The 25047-nt window shown below is 41.6% G+C and overlaps 2 protein-coding genes and 1 non-coding gene across 3 annotated transcripts; 1 reads left to right on the top strand and 2 right to left on the bottom strand.

The window, feature by feature from the left end:
• Window positions 1–1387: 1387 nt before the first annotated feature.
• LOC118078256 (vomeronasal type-2 receptor 26-like) lies at window positions 1388–9434 on the bottom strand. Its single transcript, XM_060281227.1, has 5 exons — window positions 9102–9434; window positions 6860–7714; window positions 4124–4339; window positions 3630–3756; window positions 1388–2289 (listed from the first exon to the last, which is right to left on the bottom strand). The coding sequence occupies exons 1-5, from the start codon at window positions 9432–9434 to the stop codon at window positions 1388–1390; spliced, it is 2433 nt and encodes an 810-aa protein (XP_060137210.1).
• Window positions 4488–4590, top strand: LOC118095930 (U6 spliceosomal RNA). The gene has a single exon (XR_004693843.1). It is a non-coding gene; the product is annotated as a U6 spliceosomal RNA (small nuclear RNA).
• A 4055-nt stretch (window positions 9435–13489) lies between the features above and the next one.
• LOC118095455 (vomeronasal type-2 receptor 26-like) lies at window positions 13490–20917 on the bottom strand. Its single transcript, XM_035136705.2, has 4 exons — window positions 20585–20917; window positions 17054–17269; window positions 16549–16675; window positions 13490–14250 (listed from the first exon to the last, which is right to left on the bottom strand). Exons 1-4 carry the CDS (start codon window positions 20915–20917, stop codon window positions 13490–13492), a joined length of 1437 nt encoding a protein of 478 aa, XP_034992596.2.
• Window positions 20918–25047: the final 4130 nt, after the last annotated feature.

The raw sequence follows: 25047 nt of genomic DNA, 5'->3' as shown, positions 1-25047 counted from the left end.
GCTCTCTGTTCTGCTAACAACCAAAGAAGTTCCACAGGGGTTTAGTTGAACATCATAACTAATGACCGCCCTTCTGACTTTCTAATTGTGTAGTTAATTATTACATTAACAACAATTCCTAAATGGAGGGTGTGGAGTCCTTTAGGAATTAAGAAAAGTTGTTTGTCACATATTCTGAAGAGAAGATTTCTCTCACACTTTAGTTTGATAGGAAGGCATGGTGAAGTTTGGAATGACCCGCAGCAAGAAAAGAACACTGGATTCAAATCTTGTGGTACGGGTTATAACAAGGTCTCCTTCCTATTGCATCATGAGCGGTTTCAATAAATGCTCCCTCATAAATCCACATTAAACAAGAGGATGTTGGTCGGAATGTAATGGGGGGGGGGCACTTGAGAGCCATAAAGTCCCTCAACTCACCCCTTTTACCATACAGTTATGAGTTTGAATGCCAACTATAAGACGCTTAGTAATATGGATCTGTGATCCATCAAGCTATAGTCACTGACAGACCCCCTATATGTATTCTTGCCTAGCTGCCTGCTGTCACTTGCTGAAGGAAGGACAACCAGGAGCGAGTCTTTCTATTTTCTCTATGGATGGAGTTCCCAAGTCTGGGTGTAGCCACTGAGAAGGCCCTCTCCTGCACCCCTACCAAGTGTACCTGTGAAGGTGGTGAATACAAGAGAAGGATTTTCCCCAAAGATTTCAGAACCTGGGCTATTGAGGCCATTAACAGTGCACATATGGAGGCAAATTATATGAATAAAAACTGACTCTTTGAAATAAAAATTCTTCAGTGCAAAAATATGGTTCAAAAAATTTGCTGCAGAACTTCATTCCAAAACAACTTGAAACAAAGTTACATTCAGATAGTTGCATAATGTCCTATACTGTACTTGTCCAAGCGTAGCTCACTTTACTTGGATTACAATATATATTGCTTCCAGAGCTAAAATCCCAAGCTTTGTCTGTCCTCCAGTCCTCCATTAGCCCGCGGCTCTTTTCTTGGAGAGAGATTAGCATATGCATAGACTTGTATCACTAGACTTTTCACTTGATTCTAAACTAAACACCTTGTGATTGACCCAGTTGAGATCCGGCCCCACTTAATCATTAACTACTAGAATATTCTCTCAGCTCTTCTTTAGGTTCAATAGAAGTTTCCATACCATGCTTCTCAATCTAAATATAAACACAATACAGATTTATTTTCCATTTCAGCGTACAATTAAAGATTTTATTCAACACAGGAGTCCGCAAAACAATGAAGAAAAGAAGATAACATAGCAGAATAAGACAATTTTCCTTGTCTGGTTAACCCCTTGGGTTAACCCCTTGGCTGAGGGAACTCTCTTTATTCATGCATGCCATGCTCTCAAATTCTTCAGGTCTTATTTCTTATTAGATGTTCCCTTTCATTCAACTCAGGCCGCAACACAATAATGTAGCATTTGGGGGCAAAGATGCAACCTAGCAGACCAGCACCAGATGCTAAGATAGAGAAGATCTCCACAGCAACCATGTATTTTCCCTTGGTACTGAGGTAGGTTGGAACAAAAGATACCCAAACACTGCAAAAGACCAGCATGCTGAAAGTGATGAACTTGGCTTCATTGAAACTGTCAGGTAACTTCCTGGCAAAGAAAGCTACAGTGAAGCTGACAAGAGCCAGGAAGCCCATGTAGCTCAGGACACAGTAGAACATAGTCACGGAACCCTCATTGCATTCCAGTACAATTTTTTTAGTGATTGAGTGCATGTCAACATCTGGAAATGGGGGCGAGGATGCTAACCACACAGTACAGATGCCTCCTTGAATAAAAGAACAGGAAAACACAATGGCAATAGCCAGTCTCTTCCCCACCCACTTCCTCATCTTAGATCCTGGCTTGGTGGCCATGAAAGCCAAAACCACTGTCATGGTTTTTGCCAACACGCAAGAAACAGCCACTGAGAAGATGGTGCCAAAAGCAGTTTGTCGGAAGAGGCACACCACTTTTCCAGGCCATCCAATGAAAAGCAGTGCAGAAAGGAAGCAGAGCAGGAGAGAAATAAGAAGCATGTAAGTGAGGTCTTTGTTGTTTGCTTTGACAATGGGTGTGTTGTGGTGCTTCAGAAATGTTCCCAGGGCCAAAGCTGTGATGAAGGAAAAAGCAAAAGCAAAGCAGGCTAAACTGATGCCCAGAGGTTCTTCAAAGGACAAAAAGGTTGTTTCCTTGGGAATACACAGATCCTGATTATTATTTGGATATTTTTCTTCTGAGCATATATTACACTCATTCATGTCTGAAAAAGAAAATATGTGGTATTAATCAGGGAAAGTGAATACATATTCTGTATAAATTATGTTTATCTGAATTATGTTTTGATGGCTATTGTTTAATGTGTAATGATGTTTGTATTCTAATGTACAACATATTGAATCTGATTATGAATTTTTCCTGTCTTGTCTGGTGATAGCCCTATTAAGTAGTGTTTGGAGTTTTAACTGACATCAGCGAGGAACATTGTGTGTTAGAATACTGTAATCTGTGAGGAAAATACGGCTAGGAGTTATGGCTGTTTTGTGTGGTGTTGAAAGGGTTTTTTAAACCTTGGTGCACAGATAAAAACCTCACATTTTAACTAGTACACTAGATAGATATTATTTTCATTATATTAAAATGTTAAAAATTATTCACATAGAAAAATGCAGAGCATAGTAATTTTGACAGTCCTCCTCTACTGGAACAAAAAGTTGCAATCCCTTTTAAAGTTAATAGATTAAAAAAATAGAGCAAAAACCATAAACTTTATTTTTTATGAATTTCCAATTATTTTACTCTGTGCTGTTCTATAATAATAATAATAATAATAATAATAATAATAATAATAATAATAATAATAAACTTTATTTACATTAGCCAATGGCCATAGCAACATAGAACAAGCAGTATATACAGATAAAAAACAACAATGCCAATAGGTAAAAAGGGCAATCAAATAACCAAGATTATTGTTCAGATAGTTGCCCTGTTCTATTTAGGTTGGTCACGTATTCTGTTAATATTTCATTTCTTCCTTCCATCTTTGTAAATTTCCATTTTTATCACATAAATGTATCTGTATCAGTGTGTGTTGTATCAGATGGATGGATTGTGGAGTACAACTATCACAAAGAATTGGTCTCCTGCTTTGCAACAATTGAAGGATCTAAACATTCTTCAGAGACTGGACCAAGATAAGTACATTCCTCTTAACCTTCCTAAAAACTTTTTTTCCAGGCTTATTGTCATTGATAAGTCAGAAAACCATTTTTGAGAGCTGTGTGTTTGTTTGTTTGTGTGTGTGTGTGAAGCTTGATCATACATTTGGAAGTTATCTTCTCCCATAAACTTTCACTAGTACTGCCCATTATCTAGCTACTGTTCAAAAGCCACTGTACTTAATACCCTACCTTTTCACCTGACAGGGACTCTGTAGCAAATAATTTCAGACACAAACCAGTTTTTTCTTCAGCAACTACCGTACCTACAGGCTCCACCTTAACAAACATTTCAACCACATGCTAAATTGTAGACAGATTCCTCTGAATTCCAGCTAAAGCCATTCACTTTCATATTGTACAGTTTGTGCAGAATACTCACCCTCCTGAGCTGAAATCTTCCCTTCTGGACATGGGATGCAATCATAACAGCAAAATGGCTCCCCTTCTTTCACTTTCTTCCTAGTTCCACGATGGCACCGTTCAGTACATACGGAAAGAGGCTGAGACTAATCCATACATGAGAGCCCAGAATAGTAATTTTGAGAATTATGAGATTAGAATATTGAAGCCAACTTTAGATGTTCTTAAGTGATACCTCCTTTCCGTAATGTATCACCAATGCCACTATTTTTTTTATTAACATGATACTTATTGTACAACAGACTGATAAGAAATTATCTTCTGGAAAGGATGGAGATTGGTTAATGGCATAGATTGTGATTTCATGTATATATAAACCAGTCAAGAGATTTGCTTTTTATACTTCCTCCAAAAAAACTTCTCAGTTAATATAGACCGGAATATTTTTTCCCATCCATCCATTGTAATTTTTCTATTTCCTAAAAAGTTCCAAACCAGACCATTGAGACTTACCTGGTTAAAATGGTTGGGCCATGTTATGCCATCCCCATTGATGGTCAACCTTTGGTTGGGATCAACATTTCCAACCTTCACTCTATGAAATGATTGGTTTGAGGAAACAATCCAGTTGATCACATCAAATCCGGCCACTATCTCCCCATACTCATCAAAGGAAATCTTGTCTCCAACACTGTTGTTAAAAGATACACGTCTGAGAAAATGATGTAGCTGGTTTGAAGAGGAAAAGGGAAGAGATGTGAAAAGGCTGCAGTTGGATCGTGGATTGTAAAGTCATACCTTGTTTATGATTTTTGAGTGAGAAAGTATTCATGATAAAGATGCTCACTATATAATTCAGAAAAGGGGGAGGAAGGGCTCACTTCGGCAGCAGATATACTCAAATTGGCACAATACAGAGAAGATTAACATGGCCCCTGTGCAAGGATGGCACACAAAATCAAGAACTGTTCCATACGTTTATGATCTTTCCAAATTATGATCCCCTAGAATTGTTTCAAACTAATTTCTATTGCTGTCTGCTGGGGATCCCCTCCTGTATTTCCAATATAGCGTTCTGCCTGGAGGTTGGGCAAATCCCTGTCAGTGCCCGGATATGGATTTTGAAGATTCACTACTGGCTAAAACTCATTTTTCCCCTGTTGGGTTGGCACTCCTAACCCTTCTGGACACCTTACAATCCAAATGGAAAGCCACACTGTATGAAAAGCTAATAGATTTGGGATTCTCGCCTCAGGCTTTGTTAGCTGCAGGATACAAGAAAGCAAGAGCAATCATTCGCCAATGAGTTTAGGATGTGGAACTCCAATGCCATGTGAGCAAGATGAATAAACATCCAGCTATAAAGGACAATGGGAGAGGATTCTCCCCAGCAAAGTATTTGACAAAATTACAAATACCTAAAAATAGACGGGCATTTACCCTTGCCAGATTTAATGTATTACCATCTGCCTTATTGCAGGGAAGATTCAGAGGTAAACCATATGCGGAACGAATCTGCCCCTGCGGCCTGCCGGAGGTAGAATCTGCCTCTCATGTTTTATTACGCTGCTGTTTTTATAATGACATACGCCGGGCTTTCATTTCCCAGGTCATACAAAATTCTTTAAATGAATTCCAATGTCTTAAACTCCTTGTAGAAGATACGGACCCTGAGATTACGCTAAAAGTGGCCAAATTCTGTGCAGCAGCCATAAAGCTCAGAGAACAAGCGGTGTTACCGCAATGAATAAGACCCCAAATGGCAATATTTAGGCTATATTTTAGTGTCCCAGTTCCAATTTATACATTTTAAATGCTGCTGTATACATATATGTATGTGTATTGTTCCTGCTGTGTAAATTTTAGTATATTATCTTTGCGTTTTATGATTTTTATGATTCTTCTGATTTTGTAAGCTGGTGCGTGACTGTAAGAATAAATTCAATTCAATTCATATGTTTATGAAAATAAATAAAATAACAAAAGGGATTTAAAAAGAAAAAAGAAAAGGAGGAAGAAATTCTAATAAATTGACTTTAAAGCATTTTAGGTCCTGAAGCTTCTGTTTGTATGTTTTCGAGAGTGTTGAAACACTGTTAATGTCTTAATAGTCAATAAGGCCAACACCATTTTAGCTTGGGTTGACTCAGAAAATGAGCCGACTTCTGACACCAGAGAGTATTTTAAAAAAATAAAATAAAGAAAAATGTGACTCAAGTGCCATGCTTATTCATGTATATGCACCCACTCGGAATGTAGCAGTCCAAAATACAACACAAAATATAATATGAACATATAGAAACCTATATCAAAGGTAGTAAATTCTAATAAAGATGGTAATGAAGAAGGCAGAATTCTTATAAACTGCCTTTAAAGTATGTTGGTTTCTGAAACTTCTGTTTGCATTTAAAATAAAATGTGTGACTTCAAGGGACATACATATTCATATATATATTCTCCCAGAAGTCCAGGTTCAGGATGAATTATTCAACAGAATGAACTATAGGCACCAAATTCATAACAGAATTTCTACCTATCACAAAATATAAAGATAAAGAACCCCTGACAGTTAAGTCCAGTCGCGAACGACTCTGGGGTTACAGCACTCATCTTGCTTTACTGGCCAAGGGAGCCGACGTTTGTCCACAGACAGTTTTTTCCAGGTAATGTGGCCAGCATTACTAAGTCACTTCTGGCACAATGGAACACTGAGACCAGAACAGCGCACAAAATTCCATTTACCTTCCTGCCGGAGCAGTACCTCTTTATCTACTTGCACTTTTTGGTGTGCTTTCAAACTACTAGGTTGGCAGGAGCTGGAACCGAGCAATGGGAGCCCACCCCGTCACGGGGAATCAAACTCCTGACATTCTGATCGGCAAGTCCTAGGCTCAGTGGTTTAGACCACAGTGCCACCTGAGTACCTATCACAAAATATAGAGCAGGGCTTTCACTAAAACTGCCATTATCCCCAGTCAGTGTAGAAAGTGTTCTGGGATGACGGAAATCATAGTCCAACAACATCTGGAGGGCACGACCAGTTGGGTGGACCTGGTGAATTGAGAGACACAAACAGTAATATGGAAATCATCCAGGAATTTAAGGATGGAAAGGAAGAAGAGTTATTAAAGTGATATATATTATATACCATAGGATGAGAAGGAATTGGGGACACAGTATTTATGCAAATTAAGGACTATAGTAGTACACTTTTGGTGCTCTGCCTCTTGACAATGCTTAGCATGTTACCTGCCACAACTGTTGATTCTGGTACTTCCATCCACCTCTTCTTTCCATTGCTTGATATGTGAATCTAGTTGAAGACATGTGATGCAAAGCATGGGCTACAGCGCAGACAGCATTGTAGATGCTGTAGCTGTGGCTATTCATGCTCATCTCAAAGAATGGAGCAGGAAGGCTCTCTAGCTTCTCCTTCCCAGTACAAATATTCCCCTTCACATCTTCCACATTTGGATATGCAAATACACATTCAAAGGCCTGTTGCCAGAAGTCTCTCATGAAACCATCTCCTTTTGTTCTTAAAGGATTTTGGCTCTCAGCAAATGCTTTGAATGCTGGTACGTCATTAGAATGGATTGTGAAGGACAGGACACCATGGAATATTTCTGTCTCCCAATTTTTTTGATAGAGCTGTGAAGTGAGCTCCATTTCAGCTGTTGTTAGCCACACTATACCTTTTGGTAGACTTGGTGGATATTCTGCAAAATATGGAATCCATCTCAAAGTCACCATGGAATAAGATTCACCATAAAATAAAACCACATTGGCTGTACTATTCATAAGTTCATTATGTATTTTTAATCCATCTTCAAGAATTGCATTCAATTCAGAGGTGGACATAACCATAGGGATTCTTATTATAAAGTCAAAGCAGATACCCCTCTGGGAAAATTCTGGCAAAACAGTTTGCAAAAACATTTCACCATTTTCATTATCCATTACTAGTACCCCAATCCATATCCATTTGAAATAAAGAAACAAAGAGAGAATGCCTGTGTATTGAAGTGCTTGATGAGGGACCATCTGGTAGAAAGTAATTCCTGGGGTTCTATCTCTCTTCAGTGGAGCAGAGCCATATATGAGCTAAAGTGATTTTAGGAGAGATAGAAAGAAGTTATAATTATAGAATGCATATTGCATATTGAAGTTTTCAAAAGCATTCATGGAAATTGGTATCCAATGCTTTCACCTCTGCTTATGGAAGCAAACTATAGAATCTCATAGAATTGTAGAGTTGGAAGGAACTCAAAGAGTCATCTAGTCCAAGTCCTTGGAAAGCAAGAATCTCTACTAAGGTACCCAGGACAGATAGCCATCCATCAGAGCATGAATTCTCACTATTCCATCTGTATGAAATATATCTGTTACAGAGGATTGGGGATTCCCCCCAGCAGATATTTTCAAGTTTGGCGGCATAAGGAAGCAAGAAAATTGCCGAAAAAACCCACCCCACTCCAATTTCCAATTATGAAAGGATTTTGTCAGTGGATTTCACCCATACATTATATTTGCAGCCCTTAGAAATACAAAGTCAAGGAACTGAATTTGACTATTCCAATGCTTGAGTTAGGGATTCATAGCTGAAGGAATATACACTGATCAATAGCCTTCAAGTGGATTTATGGCTGAGAGGAAAATGCGCTGCGGTTTTCCTGGCTCAAACTTTGCATCTATAATTGCTAGATTACAGCCAAATTCTTATTGGCATATTATTTGACCAATGAGAGCAGCGAAATAACGAGACTGTACAATGGTCATGGGATAAAATCAGACCAAATTGTAATTGACATCAGCAGGAAGAGTAGGATTTGGCATGGCATTAGGGGCAGGATCAGTTCATAATTTCACAAGCCCCATGTTGATGGAATGGATCCGCTGGATTTGGACCAGCCCAAACCCATCCCATGGGTGTTGGCCAGGTTTGAACCTTGCCGTGCTGCAAGCCAAGCAGTCAAGGTCTCACTGGGCAACCAGGGTGGAGATTCCAACCTGGCAGATACCCAATCCAAGTTTGGAGGTGCCGTGGTCAATCCTCCTCTCAGGCCCCTTCTGGAGGCTCCCCTATAATATGTTGATCCTGCCTGATGCCATTTCCCCCTCCATACAAACAATGTTCTTCTGCCGCACAAAAAAGGACACAATTTCACTAAGGAACCATGAAACAAACCCCAACCAAATGCCAATCAAGTTGAGAGAGAAAAATTCATTTCCAGCACTGTCAACTAGCAACCCAAAATTATACATTTGAACTCCTGAAATAAATATAGTAATACAAAGAAACAGTAGCACTCACAGCATCTTTAAAACCATATCAGAAACAGGATCCTAAAACTCGGTTTGCATGTGAGATTCATAAAAAAGGAAGTCTCATTATTTTCAAGGCACACATTAATGTCTTGAAATAATAGATTAGGAAATGTGGGGGATCACATAGAGGGAGGGAGGGAAAGAAAAAGCGGAGCTGTCCTACCTGAGGAACCTTATAGTTATTCAAGACTGTTGCCACATTGATGGAAATTTGGGCATCCACTCCCCCAATGACTGCTATTAGATTTTTCTGTTGCTCACATCTGTAGTTAGGGATAAATCTCTCCTGTGTGGATAGAAGTAGCATTGTAGCATGATAAGTCCTCCTTGCATTGCAATAGCTGTCATAGATGTGGAAGCCCAAAGTGAGATTGGGTAAGAGGCGAGGGTTTTCATTGATCTCTTTGACTGTGAATGCCAAAGCCAGGATGTGCTGGTAATGCTTAGGGACTATGCTGAAAGAAGTGTGAGATTCTTTTTCAGAAGGGTATTCCATTCTTAGTTTAGTTATTACCAATATGTTTTGTGTCTCCTTTATTAACAATAAATTATAACAGTATTTATATATAAGGTAGATACAATTATAAGGTGGCCTGCATAAATATCAAAAAAATAACTATCAGCACTCACATTTACAATATAAAACTCTCCATTCTGATTAAAATAAGTTTTTAGATTTTTATCATTTCATTATGAAGCTTATTTGAAAATAGAGTTAAAATATAACAAAACAGATAGGGTGTTGTTTATTTTTTAAAGCTGTTATGGTGAAGATGGAGCAGACTGAGGGAGCAACCCTATGGCAAGATCCAACAGGAGGAGGATTTTAGGATGCACAGGATCTCTGGCTCAACCATGCTCAGTTGGCATTAAGTCCCCAACTGCAGTTCAGCATAACCTGGTCATCTCAACCAAGCTGGCTGTGATGATGCTGGTTGAGCCAAGCTGGTCTAAGACTGAAAAAAGGAGGATGCCAGGGGCAAGGCAGGGGTGGAACCAGAGAGCAGAGCCTTTGCTAGATCCTAAGCATGTCCACCTTGGTCATATGACCTTGAAACTTGCAATAGTACATATTTTAAAAGCTTGTTTTCCCTAAGCCAGGCATGGACAGAATAGCAGCAGGAGCCCTGCTGCCAAAAAGGGTTTAGAGCTGGTGTAACTTTATGCCACAATAATTTGCAGCATCTTACTTTACACTAGTTTTTGGTGGATGGAATTTGTCCCTAAGTTTTGTATTCTGTGGCTGCAGCTCTAGCACAAATTATCCTAGTAGAAATTTGTTATTATTAAAAAAAAATACAGTGGTACCTCTGGTTAAGAAATTAATTGGTTCCCAAGGTCCGTTCTTAACCTGAAACTGTTCTTAACCTGAAGTACCACTTTACCTAATGGGGCCTGCTGCTGCCGCAATGCTGCCACCGCGCTATTTCTGTTCTCATCCTGAGGTAAAGTACTTAACCCGAGATACTACTTCCAGGTTAGCGGAGTCTGCAACCTGAAGCGTTTGTAACCCGAAGCGTTTGTAACCCAAGGTACCACTGTAAGACAATATTTGGAAAGAAAAGCAAATCATCATTTAGGCTTTACACAAATGGTTCTGTTAATGTTGGCAGGGGTTCTTCCCTGAAGGCTAGTTCACTGACGATGGCACCTGCATGATAAGCAATTCCACCAATTAGGAAGTCTCCAGATTGATGATATTTGTGAAGTGGAGGCTGTGGGTAATAGATATTGCACTGAACAGCGTAAGTCTGGTATCCTAAGGGAGGAAGGAGAGCTAGCAGCAAAATGACTAAAACCACCATCCTCGGTACAGAAGTCTGAAGCCTGGAGTATCCAAGAGCAGATGTGTGAACCCCTGTCTGTTCCCAGCGCCACTCCATATCCCTGATTTGAACTGGATATATTTATGACAACCTTCACACTCTTTGCTCTCTGTTCTGCTAACAACCAAAGACCTTCCACAGGGGTTTGGTTGAACATCATAACTAATGACCGTCCTTCTGACTAGCTAATTGTGTAGTTAATTATTACATTAACAACAATTCCTAAATGGAGGGTGTGGAGTCCTTTAGGAATTAAGAAAAGTTGTTTGTCACATATTCTGAAGAGAAGATTTCTCTCGCACTTTAGTTTGATAGGAAGGCATGGTGAAGTTATATAAATGCTCCCTCATAAATCCACATTAAACAATAGCATGTTGGTCAGAATATAATAGGGTGGGGCACCTGAGAGTCATTAAGTCCCTTAACACACTCCTTTTACGCTTAGTAAGATGGACTTGTGATCCATCAAGCTATAGGCACTGACAGACCGCTATATATATATTTGACTGGCTGCCTGCTGTCACCTGCTGTCACTTGCTGAAGGAAGGACAACCAGGAGAGAGTTTTTCTAAATTCTCTATGGGGGGAGATCCCAAGTCTGGGTGTAGCCACTGAGAAGGCCCTCTCCTGCACCCCTACCAAGTGTACATGTGAAGGTGGTGAATATAAGAGAAGGATTTCCCCCAAAGATCTCAGAACCCGGGCTATGAAGACAAATTATATGAATTATATGAATAAAAACTGACTCTTTGAAATAAAAATTCTTCAGCGCAAAAATATGGTTCAAAAGATTTGCTGCAGAACTTCATTCCAAAACAACTTGAAACGAAGTTACATTCAGATAGCTGCATAATGTCCTATAATTGTCCAAGAGTAGCTCACTTTAATTGGATTAAAATATATATTGCTTGCAGAGATAAAATCCCAAGTTTGTCTGTCCTCCATTCCAGTCTCCATTAGCCTGAGGCTCTTTTCTTGGAGAGAGATTAGCATATGCATAGACTTGTAACACGACTAGACCTTTCACGTGATTCCAAGCTAAACACCTGTGATTGATCCAGTTGAGATACTGCCCCACTTAATCATTAACTGCTAGAATATTCTCTCAGCTCCTCTTTAGCTTCAATAGAAGTTTCCATGCCATGCTTCTCAATCTAAATACAAACACATTACTGATTTATTTTCCATTTCAGTGCACAATTAAAGAATTTTATTCCACACAGGAGCCCGCAAAACAATGAAGAAAAGAAGATAACATACCGGTAGCAGAATAAGACAATTTTAACCCCTTTTCTGCTGAACTCTCTTTATTCTCCAGGCACGTCTGGAAGAAGTGGACCATTTGGATCCCTTCCAGTCGGTATTCAGGCCTCACCATGGGACTGAAACTGCCTTGCTCGCACTGGTTGATGATCTCCGGCAGGCTAGGGACAAAGGTGAGAGTTGTTTCCTAGTTCTGCTGGATCTCTCAGCGGCTTTTGACACCATCGACCATACGACCATAACATCCTTCTGAACCGTCTAGAGGGGTTGGGACCTGGGGGCACTGACATGCAGTGGTTCCGCTCCTTCCTCCTGGGCCGTGTTCAGAAAGTGGTGTGGGGGATGAGTGTTCCGACCCCTGGGCACTTACTTGTGGGGTGCCTCAGGGCTCTGTCCTCTCCCCCATGCTTTTTAACATCTACATGCAGCTGCTGGGAGACATCATCAGGGGGGTTGGGCAGGGTGTTCATCAGTATGCGGATGACACCCAGCTCTACCTCTCTTTCAAATCAGAATCAGTGAAGGTGGTGAAGGTCCTGTGTGAGTGCCTGGAGGTGGTTGGAGGATGGATGGTGGCTAACAGATTGAGGTTCAATCCCGACAAGACAGAAGTACTGTTTGTGGGCGACAGGAGGCAGGCAGGTGTGGAGGACTCCTTGGTCCTGAATGGGTAACTGTGCCCCTGAAGGACCAGGTGCACAGCCTGGGAGTCATTCTGGACTCACAGCTGTCCAAGGAGGCGCAGGTCAATTCTGTGTCCAGGGCAGCTGTCTACCAGCTCCATCTGGTACGCAGGCTGAGACCCTACCTGTCTCGCCAGACTGTCTCACCAGAGTGGTGCATGCTCTAGTTATCTCCCGCTTGGACTACTGCAATGTGCTCTACGTGGGGCTACCTTTGAAGGTGACCCGGAAACTACAACTAATCCAGAATGCGGCAGCTAGAGTGGTGACTGGGAGCGGCCGCCGAGACCACATAACACCGGTCTTGAAAGATCTACATTGGCTTCCAGTACATTTCCGAGCACAGTTCAAAGTGTTGGTGCTGACCTTTAAAGCCCTAAATGGCCTCGGTCCAGTATACCTGAAGGAGCGTCACCACCCCCATCGTTTTGCCCGGACACTGAGGTCCAGTACGGAGGGCCTTCTGGTGGTTCCCTCGTTGTGAGAAGCCAGGTTGCAGGGAACCAGGCAGAGGGCCTTCTCGGTAGTGGTGCCCACCCTGTGGAACGCCCTCCCATGAGATATCAAAGAGAAAAACAGCTACCAGATTTTTAGAAGACATCTGAAGGCAGCCCTGTTTATAGGGAGGCTTTTAATGTTTAATAGATTATTTTATTTCATTTTTCTGTTGGAAGCCGCCCAGAGTGGCTGGGGAAACTCAGCCAGATGGGCGGGGTATAAATAAAAAATTATTATTATTATTATTATTATTATTATTATTATTATTGCGTGCTATGCTCTCAAATTCTTCTGGTCTTATTTCTTATTAGATGTTCCCTTTCATTCAACTCAGGCCGCAACACAATAATGTAGCATTTGGGGGCAAAGATGCAACCTAGCAGACCAGCACCGGATGCTAAGATAGAGAAGATCTCCACAGCAACCATGTATTTTCCCTTGGTACTGAGGTAGGTTGGAACAAAAGATACCCAAACACTGCAAAAGACCAGCATGCTGAAAGTGATGAACTTGGCTTCATTGAAACTGTCAGGTAACTTCCTGGCAAAGAAAGCTACAGTGAAGCTGACAAGAGCCAGGAAGCCCATGTAGCTCAGGACACAGTAAAACATAGTCACGGAACCCTCATTACATTCCAGTACAATTTCCTTAGCCATTGAGTGCATGTCAATATCAGGGAATGGGGGTGAGGATGCCATCCACACAGTACAGATGCTTGCTTGAATAAAAGAACAGGAAAACACAATGGCAATAGCTTGTCTCTTTCCCACCCACTTCCTCATCCTGGATCCGGGCCTGGTGGCCATGAAAGCCAAAACCACTGTCATGGTTTTTGCCAACACGCAAGAAACAGCCACAGAGAAGATGGTGCCAAAAGCAGTTTGTCGGAAGAGGCACACCATTTTTCCGGGCCATCCAATGAAAAGCAGTGCAGAAAGGAAGCAGAGCAGGAGAGAAATAAGAAGCATGTAAGTGAGGTCTTTGTTGTTTGCTTTGACAATGGGTGTGTCGTGGTGCTTCAGAAATGTTCCCAGGACCAAAGCTGTGATGAAGGAAAAAGCAAAGGCAAAGCAGGCTAAACTGATGCCGAGAGGTTCTTCATGGGACAAATATGTTATTTCCTTTGGAATACACATATCCTGATTATTATTTGGATATTTTTCTTCTGAGCATATACTACACTCATTCATGTCTGAAAAAGAAAATATGTGGTATTAATCAGGGAAAATGAAGACATTTTCTGTAGAAATTATGTTTATCTGAATTATGTTTTGATGGCTATTGTTTAATGTGTAATGATGTTTGTATTCTAATGTACAACATATTAAATTTGATTATGAATTTTTCCTGTCTTGTCTGGTGATAGCCCTATTAAGTAGTGTTTGGAGTTTTAACTGACATCTGCGAGGAACATTGTATGTTAGAATACTGTAATCTGTAAGCAAAATAGGTCTAGGAGTTATGGTTGTTTTGTGTGGTGTTGAAAAGGTTTTTTAAGCCTTGGTGCACAGATAAAAACGTCACATTTTAACTACTACACTAGATAGATATTATTTTCATTTCATTAAAATGCTAAAAATTATTCACATAGAAAAATGAATGCAGAGGATAGTAATTTTCAAAGTCCTCCTCTACTGAGGAGGTTGCAATCCCTTTTAAAGTTAATAGATTAAAAAAATAGAGCAAAAGCCATAATTTTTATTTTTTATTAATTTCCAATTATTTTCCTCTGTGCTGTTCTATAATAATAATAATAATAATAATAATAATAATAATAATAATAATAAACCTTATTCGCATTAGCCAACGGCCATAGCAACATAAAACAAGCAGTATATACAGATAAAAAACAACAATAGGTAAAAAGGACAATCAAATAACCAAGATTATCGTTCAGATAGTTGCCCTGTTCTATTTAGGTTGGTCACGTATTCTGTTAATTTTTCATTTCTTCCTTCCATCTTTGTAAATTTCCATTTCTATCACATAAATGTATCTGTATCAGTGTGTGTTGTGTCAGATAGATATATTGTGGAGTCCAACGATCATAAAGAATTGGTCTCCTGCTTTGCAACAATTGAAGGATCTAAACATTCTTTAGTGACCGGACCAAGATAAGTACATTCCTCTTAACCTTCCTAAAACTTTTTTTCAGGCTTATTGTCATTGATAAGTCAGAAAACCATTTTTGAGGGGGGGGGTGTAACTTGATCATACATTTGGAAGTTATCTTTTCTGATAAACTGTCAGTAGTTTATTTTTGAGAGCTCTCTCTCTGTGTGTGTAGCTTGACCATGCATTTGGAAGTTATCTTCTCTGAGCAGTACTGGGCAGTACTCACTAGTACGCAGGGCCGGTGCCAGGGCTTTTTGCGCCCTAGGCAAAATCACCTTCTGGCGCCCCTGGCACATGCGCCCACGCACAACGCTGCTGCGTCCCCTCCATAGGCGGGAGAAGCGCAAGCCAAAAGCAGAGCTCAGCGCCCTCCCGCCTATGGAGGGCATGCTGTGAGCTCCTCAGCGGCAGCTGCAGTGAGCGAGCAGCAGCGGCAGCAGCAGTGCCCATAGCTGAAGGCTTCAGCTACGGGCGCTGCCGCCGCTACCGCTCACTCGTTGCAGGCGCTGAGGAGCTCACAGGGTCCCCTCCATAGGCGGGAGGGCGCTGAGCTCTCCTTTTGGCGCGCGCTCCTCCGTGACTCCAGCGCCAGCCGCTCCGCCGAAAGGGCTCTGCAAAGTGAGGCGCAGCAGCGTCCCGCACGCGGCTCTGGACAGGTGCAGCCACTCCTCCGGGGACTCCTCCGGCGAGGAGCCACCGCCGAGCAGCACCAGCAGACAGCGGCCCAGCGCCGCGTCCCGCTTGTCGCTCCACCCGCCCGCCACCGCCACCCGCTCGAGAAGCAAGTGCGCGACGGAAAGCGGCCCGCCTTTGGCGCCACCGCTACACACGCCCCACTGCAGACACGGGAGGCAGCCCCAGGCAGCACCGGGTAGTGGCAGGCAGGCTGGCCGCAGCTCCCCCTAAATTTTGGCGCTCTAGGTGACCGCCTAGCTCACCTATATTGAAGCGTCGGCCCTGCTAGTACTGCCCATTATATAGCTACTGTACAGAGGCCACTGTACTTAATACCCCACCTTTCCCCTGACAGGGACTCTGTAGCAAATAATTACAGACACAAACCAGTTTCTTCTTCAGCAGCTACCTACAGGCTCCACCTTAACACAAATTTAAACCACATGCTAAACCAGGTACGGTATATAGTCATTAATTTGTAGACACATTCCTCTGAATTCCATCTAAAGCCATTCACTTTCATATTGTACAGTTTGTGCAGAATACTCACCCTCCTGAGCTGAAATCTTCCCTTCTGGACATGGGATGCAATCATAACAGCAAAATGGCTCCCCCTCTTTCACTTTCTTCCTAGTTCCAGGATGGCACCGTTCAGTACACAAGGAAAGAGGCTGAGACTAATCCATACATGAGAGCCCAGAATAGTAATTTTGAGAATCATGAGATTAGAATATTGAAGCCAACTTGAGGTGTTCTTAAGTGATACCTCCTTTCAGTAATGTAGCACCAATGCTGATAGCAAGTGCAACTTTTTTAAATTAACATGATACTTATCGTACAACAGACTGCTAAGAAATCATCTTCTGGAAAGGATGGAGATTGGTTAATGGCATAGATTGTGATTTCATGTATTTATAAACCAGTCAAGAGATTTGCTTTTTATACTTCCTCCAAAAAACTTCTCAATTAATATAGACAGGAATATTTTTTTCCCATTCATCCATTGTAATTTTTCTATTTCCTAAAAAGTTCCAAACCAGACCATTGAGACTTACCTGGTGGAAATGGTTGGGCCATGTTATGCCATCCCCATTGATGGTCAACCCTTGGTTGGGATCAACATTTCCAACCTTCACTCTATGAAATGATTGGTTTGAGGAAACAATCCAGTTGATCACATCATATCCAGGCACTAACTCCCCATACTCATTAAAGGAAATCTTGTCTCCAACGCTGTTGTTGAAAGAGGCACGTCTGAGAAAATTATGCAGCTAGTTTGAAGAAAGAAAAGGGAAGAGTTGAGAAAAGACTGCAGTTGGATCGTTGATAGTAAAGTCATACAGTACCTTGTTTATGGTTTTTGAATGAGAAAGTGTTCATGATAAAGAAGCTCACTCTTTATAATTCAGAAAGGAGGAGAAAATTCTAATGCATTGACTTTAAAGCATGTTAGATCCTGAAGCTTCTGTTTCTATGTTTTTGAGAGTGTTAATAGTCAATACGGCCAACACCATTTTAGTTTGGGTTGATTCAGAAAATGAGCTGACTTCTGACACCAGAAAGTATTTTTTTTTCTAAAAAAAAATGTGATTCAAGTGCCGTGCTTATTCATGTATATGCACCCACTCGGAATATAGCAGTCCAAAATATGACACAAAATAAGATAAACATTTTAGAAACCTATACCAAGGGTAGTAAATTTTAATAAAGATGGTAATGAAGAAGACAGGGGTAATTCTTATGAATTGACTTTAAAGCATTTTAGTTTCTGAAATTCTGTTTCTATGTATTATTATTTTTAAATATAATATGTGACTTCAAGGGGCATACATATTCATATATATCTGCTTCCAGAAGGCCTGGATCAGCATGAATTATTCAACAGAATGAATTATAGGCACCAAATTCATAACAGAATTTCTACCTATAACAAAATATAAAGGTAAAGGACCCCTGACAGTTAAGTCCAGTCGTGAACGACTCTGGGGTTGCAGCACTCATCTTGTTTTCCTGGCCAAGGGAGCCAACGTTTGTCCGCAGACAGTTTTTTCCGGGTACTGTGGCCAGCATGACTAAGTCATTTGTGGCACAATGACTGCTCTGCACATCAATGGGGGGGGTGCCTTTTGCATGGACGCACGTAGCCCCCTGATCCTAGAGGGTGTCTTCCTGAAAGTTCAGGACTGGCACCGCCTTCCCAGGTAGGATGCCAGGGGTCTCTGCCTACCCAAGTCTGGCATCCAATCCTGCCTGGGGAGGTGTTGCCAGGGGATGGCCAGGTAAGGGGAGGGACAAACTGGCTCGGACAATAGCATTTGAATCTTACCTCCAAGCACCAGTTGGTTCCAGAGCTTCTCCCACCCTCCACACCCTTGTTCAATTTCCTTTGCAGGCTAACCTTTTCTCTACAGGTTCTCAGGCGCTGCTATGTCAAGGCCGCTGTTGAAGGGTCGGAAAGGAATTTCCCTGCATTGGCAGGTTTCACCTTTCCCGTAGCAATACGTCACAACTCGGCGGGGCGGGTCAGGCCTTGGGCGGAATTCTTTGGCGATTTTCCTAGAGGGAGGGGCGTGAGGCGGAGAGCTCACCCCCTTGCGGCGACAAGATTGGGGTATTGGGGGAAGCCTTGACCATGCCAATAGGTGTCATCACTTCCCCCTACCAGCGGCGGCGAACAGGGGGCTGGCTCGCTCTGCTTGAACATATATTCTCCAGAGCCAGCCCCAACCCCCATACATGTGAATGACCCCAAGGCCTCCCAGAACCCCAGCTGGGGACTGGGAAGGATAATGCCCAATGCCTGAAGCCAAGGTCTCCCTACATCTGAATTTGATTAAAGTTGTGGCCAATTTGAACCCCATAGCACATTGTCTCGTGTATTTATTCCGCTGGGGGGGGGGGTCGCCTGCGGGTTTGGGGGACTCCGCCTGTCCACGCAATGGAACACCGAGACCAGAACAGCACATGAAACGCCATTTACCTTCCCACTGGACTGGTACCTATTCATCTACTTGCCCTTTTTGGCGTGCTTTCGAACGGCTAAGTTGGCAGGAGCTGGGACCGAGCAATGGGAGCTCACCCCGTCATGGGAATTTGAAGTCCCGACCTTCCCATCTGCAAGCCCTAGGCTCAGTTGTTTAGACAACAGTGCCACCCAAGTCCCCATCACAATTCTAGAGCAGGGCTTTCACTAAAACTGCCATTAGCCCCAGTCAGCGTAGAAAGTGTTCTGGGATGGCGGGAATTGTAGTCCAACAACATCTGGAGGGCACGACCAGCTGGGTGGACTTGACGAATCGAGGGAATCAAACAGTAATTGGGAAACCATCCAGGAATTTAAGGACTGAAAGGAAGAAGGGTTATTAAAGCAATATATATTATATACCATAGGATGGGAAAGAATTGGGGACACAGTATTTATGCAAATTAAGGACTATTGTAGTACACTTATGGTGCTCTGCCTCTTGACAATGTTGAGCATTTTACGGTACCTGCCACAACTGTTGATTCTGGTACTTCCATCCACCTCTTCTTTCCATTGCTTGATATGTGAATCTAGTTGAAGACATGTGATGCAAAGCATGGGCTACAGCGCAGACAGCATTGTAGATGCTGTAGCTGTGGCTAGTCATGCTCATCTCAAAGAATGGAGCAGGGAGGCTCTCTAGCTTCTCCTTCCCAGTACAAATATTCCCCTTCACATCTTCCACATTTGGATCTGCAAATACACATTCAAAGGCCTGTTGCCAGAAGTCTCTGATGAAACCATCTCCTTTTGCGCTTAAAGGATTTTGGCTCTGAGCAAATGCTTTGAATGCTGGTACGTCATTGGAATGGATTGTGAAGGACAGGACACCATGGAATATTTCTGCCTCCCAATTCTTTTGATAGAGCTGTGAAGTGAGCTCCATTGCAGCTGTTGTTAGCCACACTATACCTTTTGGTAGACTTGGTGGATGTTCTGCAAAATATGGAATCCATCTCAAAGTCATCATGGAATAAGATTCACCATAAAACAAAACCACACTGGTAGTACTATTCATGAGTTGATTATGTATTTTTAATCCATCTTCAAGAATTTCATCCAATTCAGAGGTGGACCTAAACATAGAGATTCTTATTATAAAGTCAAAGCAGACACCCCTCTGGGAAAATTCTGGCAAAACAGTCTGCAAAAACATTTCACCATTTTCATTATCCATTACTAGTACCCCAATCCATGTCCATTTGAAATAAAGAAGCAAAGAGAGAATCCCTGTGTATTGAAGTGCTTGATGAGGGACCATCTGGTAGAAGGAAATTCCTGGAGTTCTCTCTCTCTTCAGTGGAGCAGAGCCATATATGAGCTAAAGGAATTTTAGGGGAGAGAGAAAGAAGTTATAATTATAGAATGCATTATGAGCACTCACAGCATCCTAAAAACCATATCAGAAACAGGATCCTAAAACTCGGATTGCATGTGAGATTCATAAAAAAGGAGGTCTCATTATTTTCAAGGCACACATTAATGTATTGAAATAATAGATTAGGAAATGTGGGGGATCACATAGAGGGAGGGAGGGAAAGAAAAAGCGGAGCTGTCCTACCTGAGGAACCTTATAGTTATTCAAGACAGTTGCCACATCAATGGAAATTTGGGCATCCACTGCCCCAATGACTGCTATTAGATTTTTCTCTTGCTCACATATGTAGTTAGGGATAAATCTCTCCTGTGTGGATAAAAGTAGCATTGTAGCATGATAAGTCCTCCTTGCATTGAAATAGCTGTCATAGATGTGGAAGCCCAGAGTGCGATTGGGTAAGAGGTGAGGGTTTTCATTGATCTCTTTGACTGTGAATGCCAAAGCCAGGATGTGCTGGTAATGCTTAGGGACTATGCTGAAAGAAGTGTGAGATTCTTTTTCAGAAGGATATTCCATACTTAGTTTATGTATTACCACTGTGTTCTGTTTCTCCTTTATTAACAATCAATCATTACAGTATTTATATATAAGGTGGATATATTTATAAGGTGGCCTACATATATATTAAAGATTAACTATGACAGCTGTCACATTTGCAACAACAACAACTTATTATTTATACACTGCCCATCTGACTAGGTTTCCCCAGCCACTCTGGGTGGCTCCAAACAGAATATTAAAAGCACAATAAGACATCAAACATTAAAAACTTCCCTAAACAGGGCTGCCTTCAGATGTCTTCTAGGGAACCACTAGAACACCCTTGGAGCTGGACCTCAGTGTCGGGGCTGAATGATGGGGGTGGAGACACTCCTTCAGGTATCCTGGGCTGAGGCTCTCCAGAAACTCTCCGTTCTGATTTAAGTAAATTTTTAGATTCTTATCATTTATTTCATTAAAAAGCTGATTTGAAAATAGAGTTAAAATATAACAAATCAGATGGAATGTTGTTCATTTTTAAAAGCTATCATAGTGAAGATGGAGCAGACTGATGGGGCAACCCCATGGCAAGATCCAACAGGAGGAGGATTTTAGGATACACAGGATCTCTGGCTCAACCATGCTCAGTTGGCATTAAATCCCCAACCACAGTTCAGCATAACTTGGTCATCTCAACCAAGCTGGCTGTGATGAAGCTGGTTGAGGCAAGCTGGTTTAAGACTGAAAAAAGGAGGATGCCAGGGGCAAGGCAGGGGTGGAACCAGAGAGCAGAGCCTTTGCTAGATCCTAAACATGTCCAGCTTGGTCATGTGACCTGGTAACCTGGCATAGTACATATTTTAAAGGCTTGTTTTCCCTAAGCCAGGCATGGACAGAATATGAGCAGGAGCCCTGCTGCCGAAAAGGGTTTAGAGCTGGTGAAACTTTATGCTGCATTAATTTGCAGCATCTTACCTTACACTAGCGTTTGGTGGATAGGATTTGTCCCTAAGTTTTGTATTCTGTGGCTGGAGCACTAGCACAAATTATCCTAGTGGAAATTGTTTATTATATATATATAAAAATTCAGTGGTACCTCTGGTTAAGAACTTAATTGGTTCCCGAAGTCCATTCTTAACCTGAAACTGTTCTTAACCTGAAGTACCACTTTACCTAATGGGGCCTCCTGCTGCTGCCATGCTGCCGCCGTGGCGCTATTTTTGTTCTCATCCTGAGATAAAGTTCTTAACCCGAGATACTACTTCCAGGTTAGCGGAGTCTGCAACCTGAAGCGTTTGTAACCGGAAGCATTTGAAACCCAAGGTACCACTGTAAGACAATATTTGGAAAGAAAAGCAAATAATCTTTTAGGCTTTACACAAATGGTTCTGTCAATGTTGGCATGGGTTCTTCCCTGAAGGCTAGTTCACTGACGATGGCACCTGCATGATAAGCAATTCCACCAGCAATTAGGAAGTCTCCAGATTGATGATATTTGTGAAGTGGAGGCTGTGGGTAATAAATATTGCACTGAACTTTGTGAGTCTGGTATCCCATGGGAGGAAGGAGAGCTAGCAGCAAAATGACTAAAACCACCATCCTCGGTACAGAAGTGTGAAGCCTGGAGTATCCAAGAGCAGATGTGTGAACCCCTGTCTGTTCACAGCGCCACTCCATATCCCTGATTTGCACAGGATATATTTATGACAACCTTCACACTCTTTGCTCTCTGTTCTGCTAACAACCAAAGACGTTCCACAGGGGTTTAGTTGAACACCATAACTAATGACCGTCCTTCTGACTAACTAATTGTGTAGTTAATTATTACATTAACAACAATTCCTACATGGGGGGTGTGGAGTCCTTTAGGAATTAAGAAAAGTTGTTTGTCAAATATTCTGAAGAGAAGATTTCTCTCACTCTTTAGTTTGATAGGAAGGCATGGTGAAGTTTGGAATGACCCGCAGCAAGAAGAGAACACTGGATTCATATCTTGTGGTAGGGGTTAGAAGAAGGTCTCCTTCCTATTGCATCATGAGCGGTCTCAATAAATGCTCCCTCATGAATCTACATTAAACAAGATGATGTTGGTCAGAATATAATGGGGGGGGGGCACCTGAAAGTCATTAAGTCCCTCAACTCACCCCTTTTACCATACAGTTATGAGTTTGAATGCCAACTATGAGACGCTTAGTAATATGGATCTGTGATCCATCAAGCTATAGGCACTGACAGACCCCTATATGTATTCTTGCCTAGCTGCCTGCTGTCACCTGCTGTCACTTGCTGAAGGAAGGACAACCAGGAGAGAGTCTTTCTAAATTCTCTATGGAGGGAGTTCCCAAGTCTGGGTGTAGCCACTGAGAAGGCCCTCTCCTGCACCCCTACCAAGTGTACCTGTGAAGGTGGTGAATACAAGAGAAGGATTTCCCCCAAAGATTTCAGAACCTGGGCTATTGAGGCCATTAACAGTGCACATATGGAGGCAAATTATATGAATAAAAACTGACTCTTTGAAATAAAAATTCTTCAGTGCAAAAATATGGTTCAAAAGATTTGCTGCAGAACTTCATTCCAAAACAACTTGAAACAAAGTTACATTCAGATAGATGCATAATGTCCTATACTGTACTTGTCCAAGCGTAGCTCACTTTACTTGGATTACAATACAGTGGTATCTCTACTTACGAATTTAATGCGTTCCGAACGCACATTCGTAAGTCGGAAAAATTTGGGTCGAATCCCATAGGAATGCATTGGGAGAAAAAAATCGTAAGTTACCTAAAAAATTGTAGGTAGAAAAAATCTTATCTAAACTGCATCCAAGATGGCGGACGGAGCTCCGTTCGTAAGTAGAAGCCTTCGTAAGTAGAGTTATTCTTAAGTAGAGGTACTACTGTATATATTGCTTCCAGAGCTAAAATCCCAAGCTTTGCTGTCCTCCATTCCAGTTTCCATTAGCCTGAGGTTCTTTTCTTGGAGAGAGATAAGCATATGCATTGACTTGTAACACTATAGCTTTCACGTGATTCTAAGCTAAACACCTTGTGATTGACCCAGTTGAGATCCTGCCCCACTTAATCATTAACTGCTAGAATATTCTCTCAGCTCTTCTTGAGCTTCAATAGAAGTTTCCATGCCATGCTTCACAATCTAAATACAAACACATTACTGATTTATTTTCCATTTCAGTGTAGAATTAAAGAATTTTATTCCACACAGGAGCCCGCAAAACAATGAAGAAAAGAAGATAACATAGCAGAATAAGACAATTTTAACCCCTTGTCTGGTGAACTCTCTTTATTCATGCATGCTGTGCACTCAAATTCTTCAGCTCTTATTTCTTATCAGATGTTCCCTTTCATTCAACTCAGGCCGCAACTCAATAATGTAGCATTTGGGGGCAAAGATGCAACCAGCACCAGATGCTAAGATAGAGAAGATCTCCACAGCAACCATGTATTTTCCCTTGGTACTGAGGTAGGTTGGAACAAAAGATACCCAAACACTACAAAAGACCAACATGCTGAAAGTGATGAACTTGGCTTCATTGAAAGTGTCAGGTGAACATAATGCTTTCTTTTCCCATGAAATTTTATTTACTGAGTTTTCTTTGCAGGGTTGTTCTTTATAGGGTTTCAAGATGCCCATATTGAGCCACCTGAGCTTGAGATGACTGAACAGTTTAAATCTGAAATGTGGACATCCTGGGGACATGGCGGTGTGGGACCAGAGAGGGAGGGCATTAAACTGGATCATAAGCATGTTCTGTTTAGTCGCATTACCTGGCAACCTGGCATAGAATACCAGTTTTAAATTCTTGTTTTCCCTCTGGCAAGTTTAGGCAGGGCATCAGTGGCTGCTTTTCTGCTGGATTAGGTTTGGATCTGGTGTAACTTTATGCTGCTTTAATTTATACCAGTTTGCTTTACACCAGCTTCTTGCACATTGGATTGCTGCATTAGTTTTGTATTAGCATGCAAATCTCCTTAACGGGGACAAAAGAAGTTTTAAATAAATGACCGATAGAGTAAAAAGGACTGAACAAGCCTCAAGCAAACTTTTTGATAAGTCCAATTTTTTTAAGGAAGGAAGAAAATTGATTAAAAGAAGAAAAGGCAGCCAACTGAGGTAAGAGTGGAGATGAACAGGGAGACACAAGTAGA

This window comes from Zootoca vivipara, chromosome 13, assembly GCF_963506605.1.
Source record: "Zootoca vivipara chromosome 13, rZooViv1.1, whole genome shotgun sequence".
NCBI lineage: Eukaryota > Metazoa > Chordata > Lepidosauria > Squamata > Lacertidae > Zootoca > Zootoca vivipara.
Note: the sequence above shows the minus strand (reverse complement) of the source record. Positions and strands in the feature narration are given on the sequence as shown.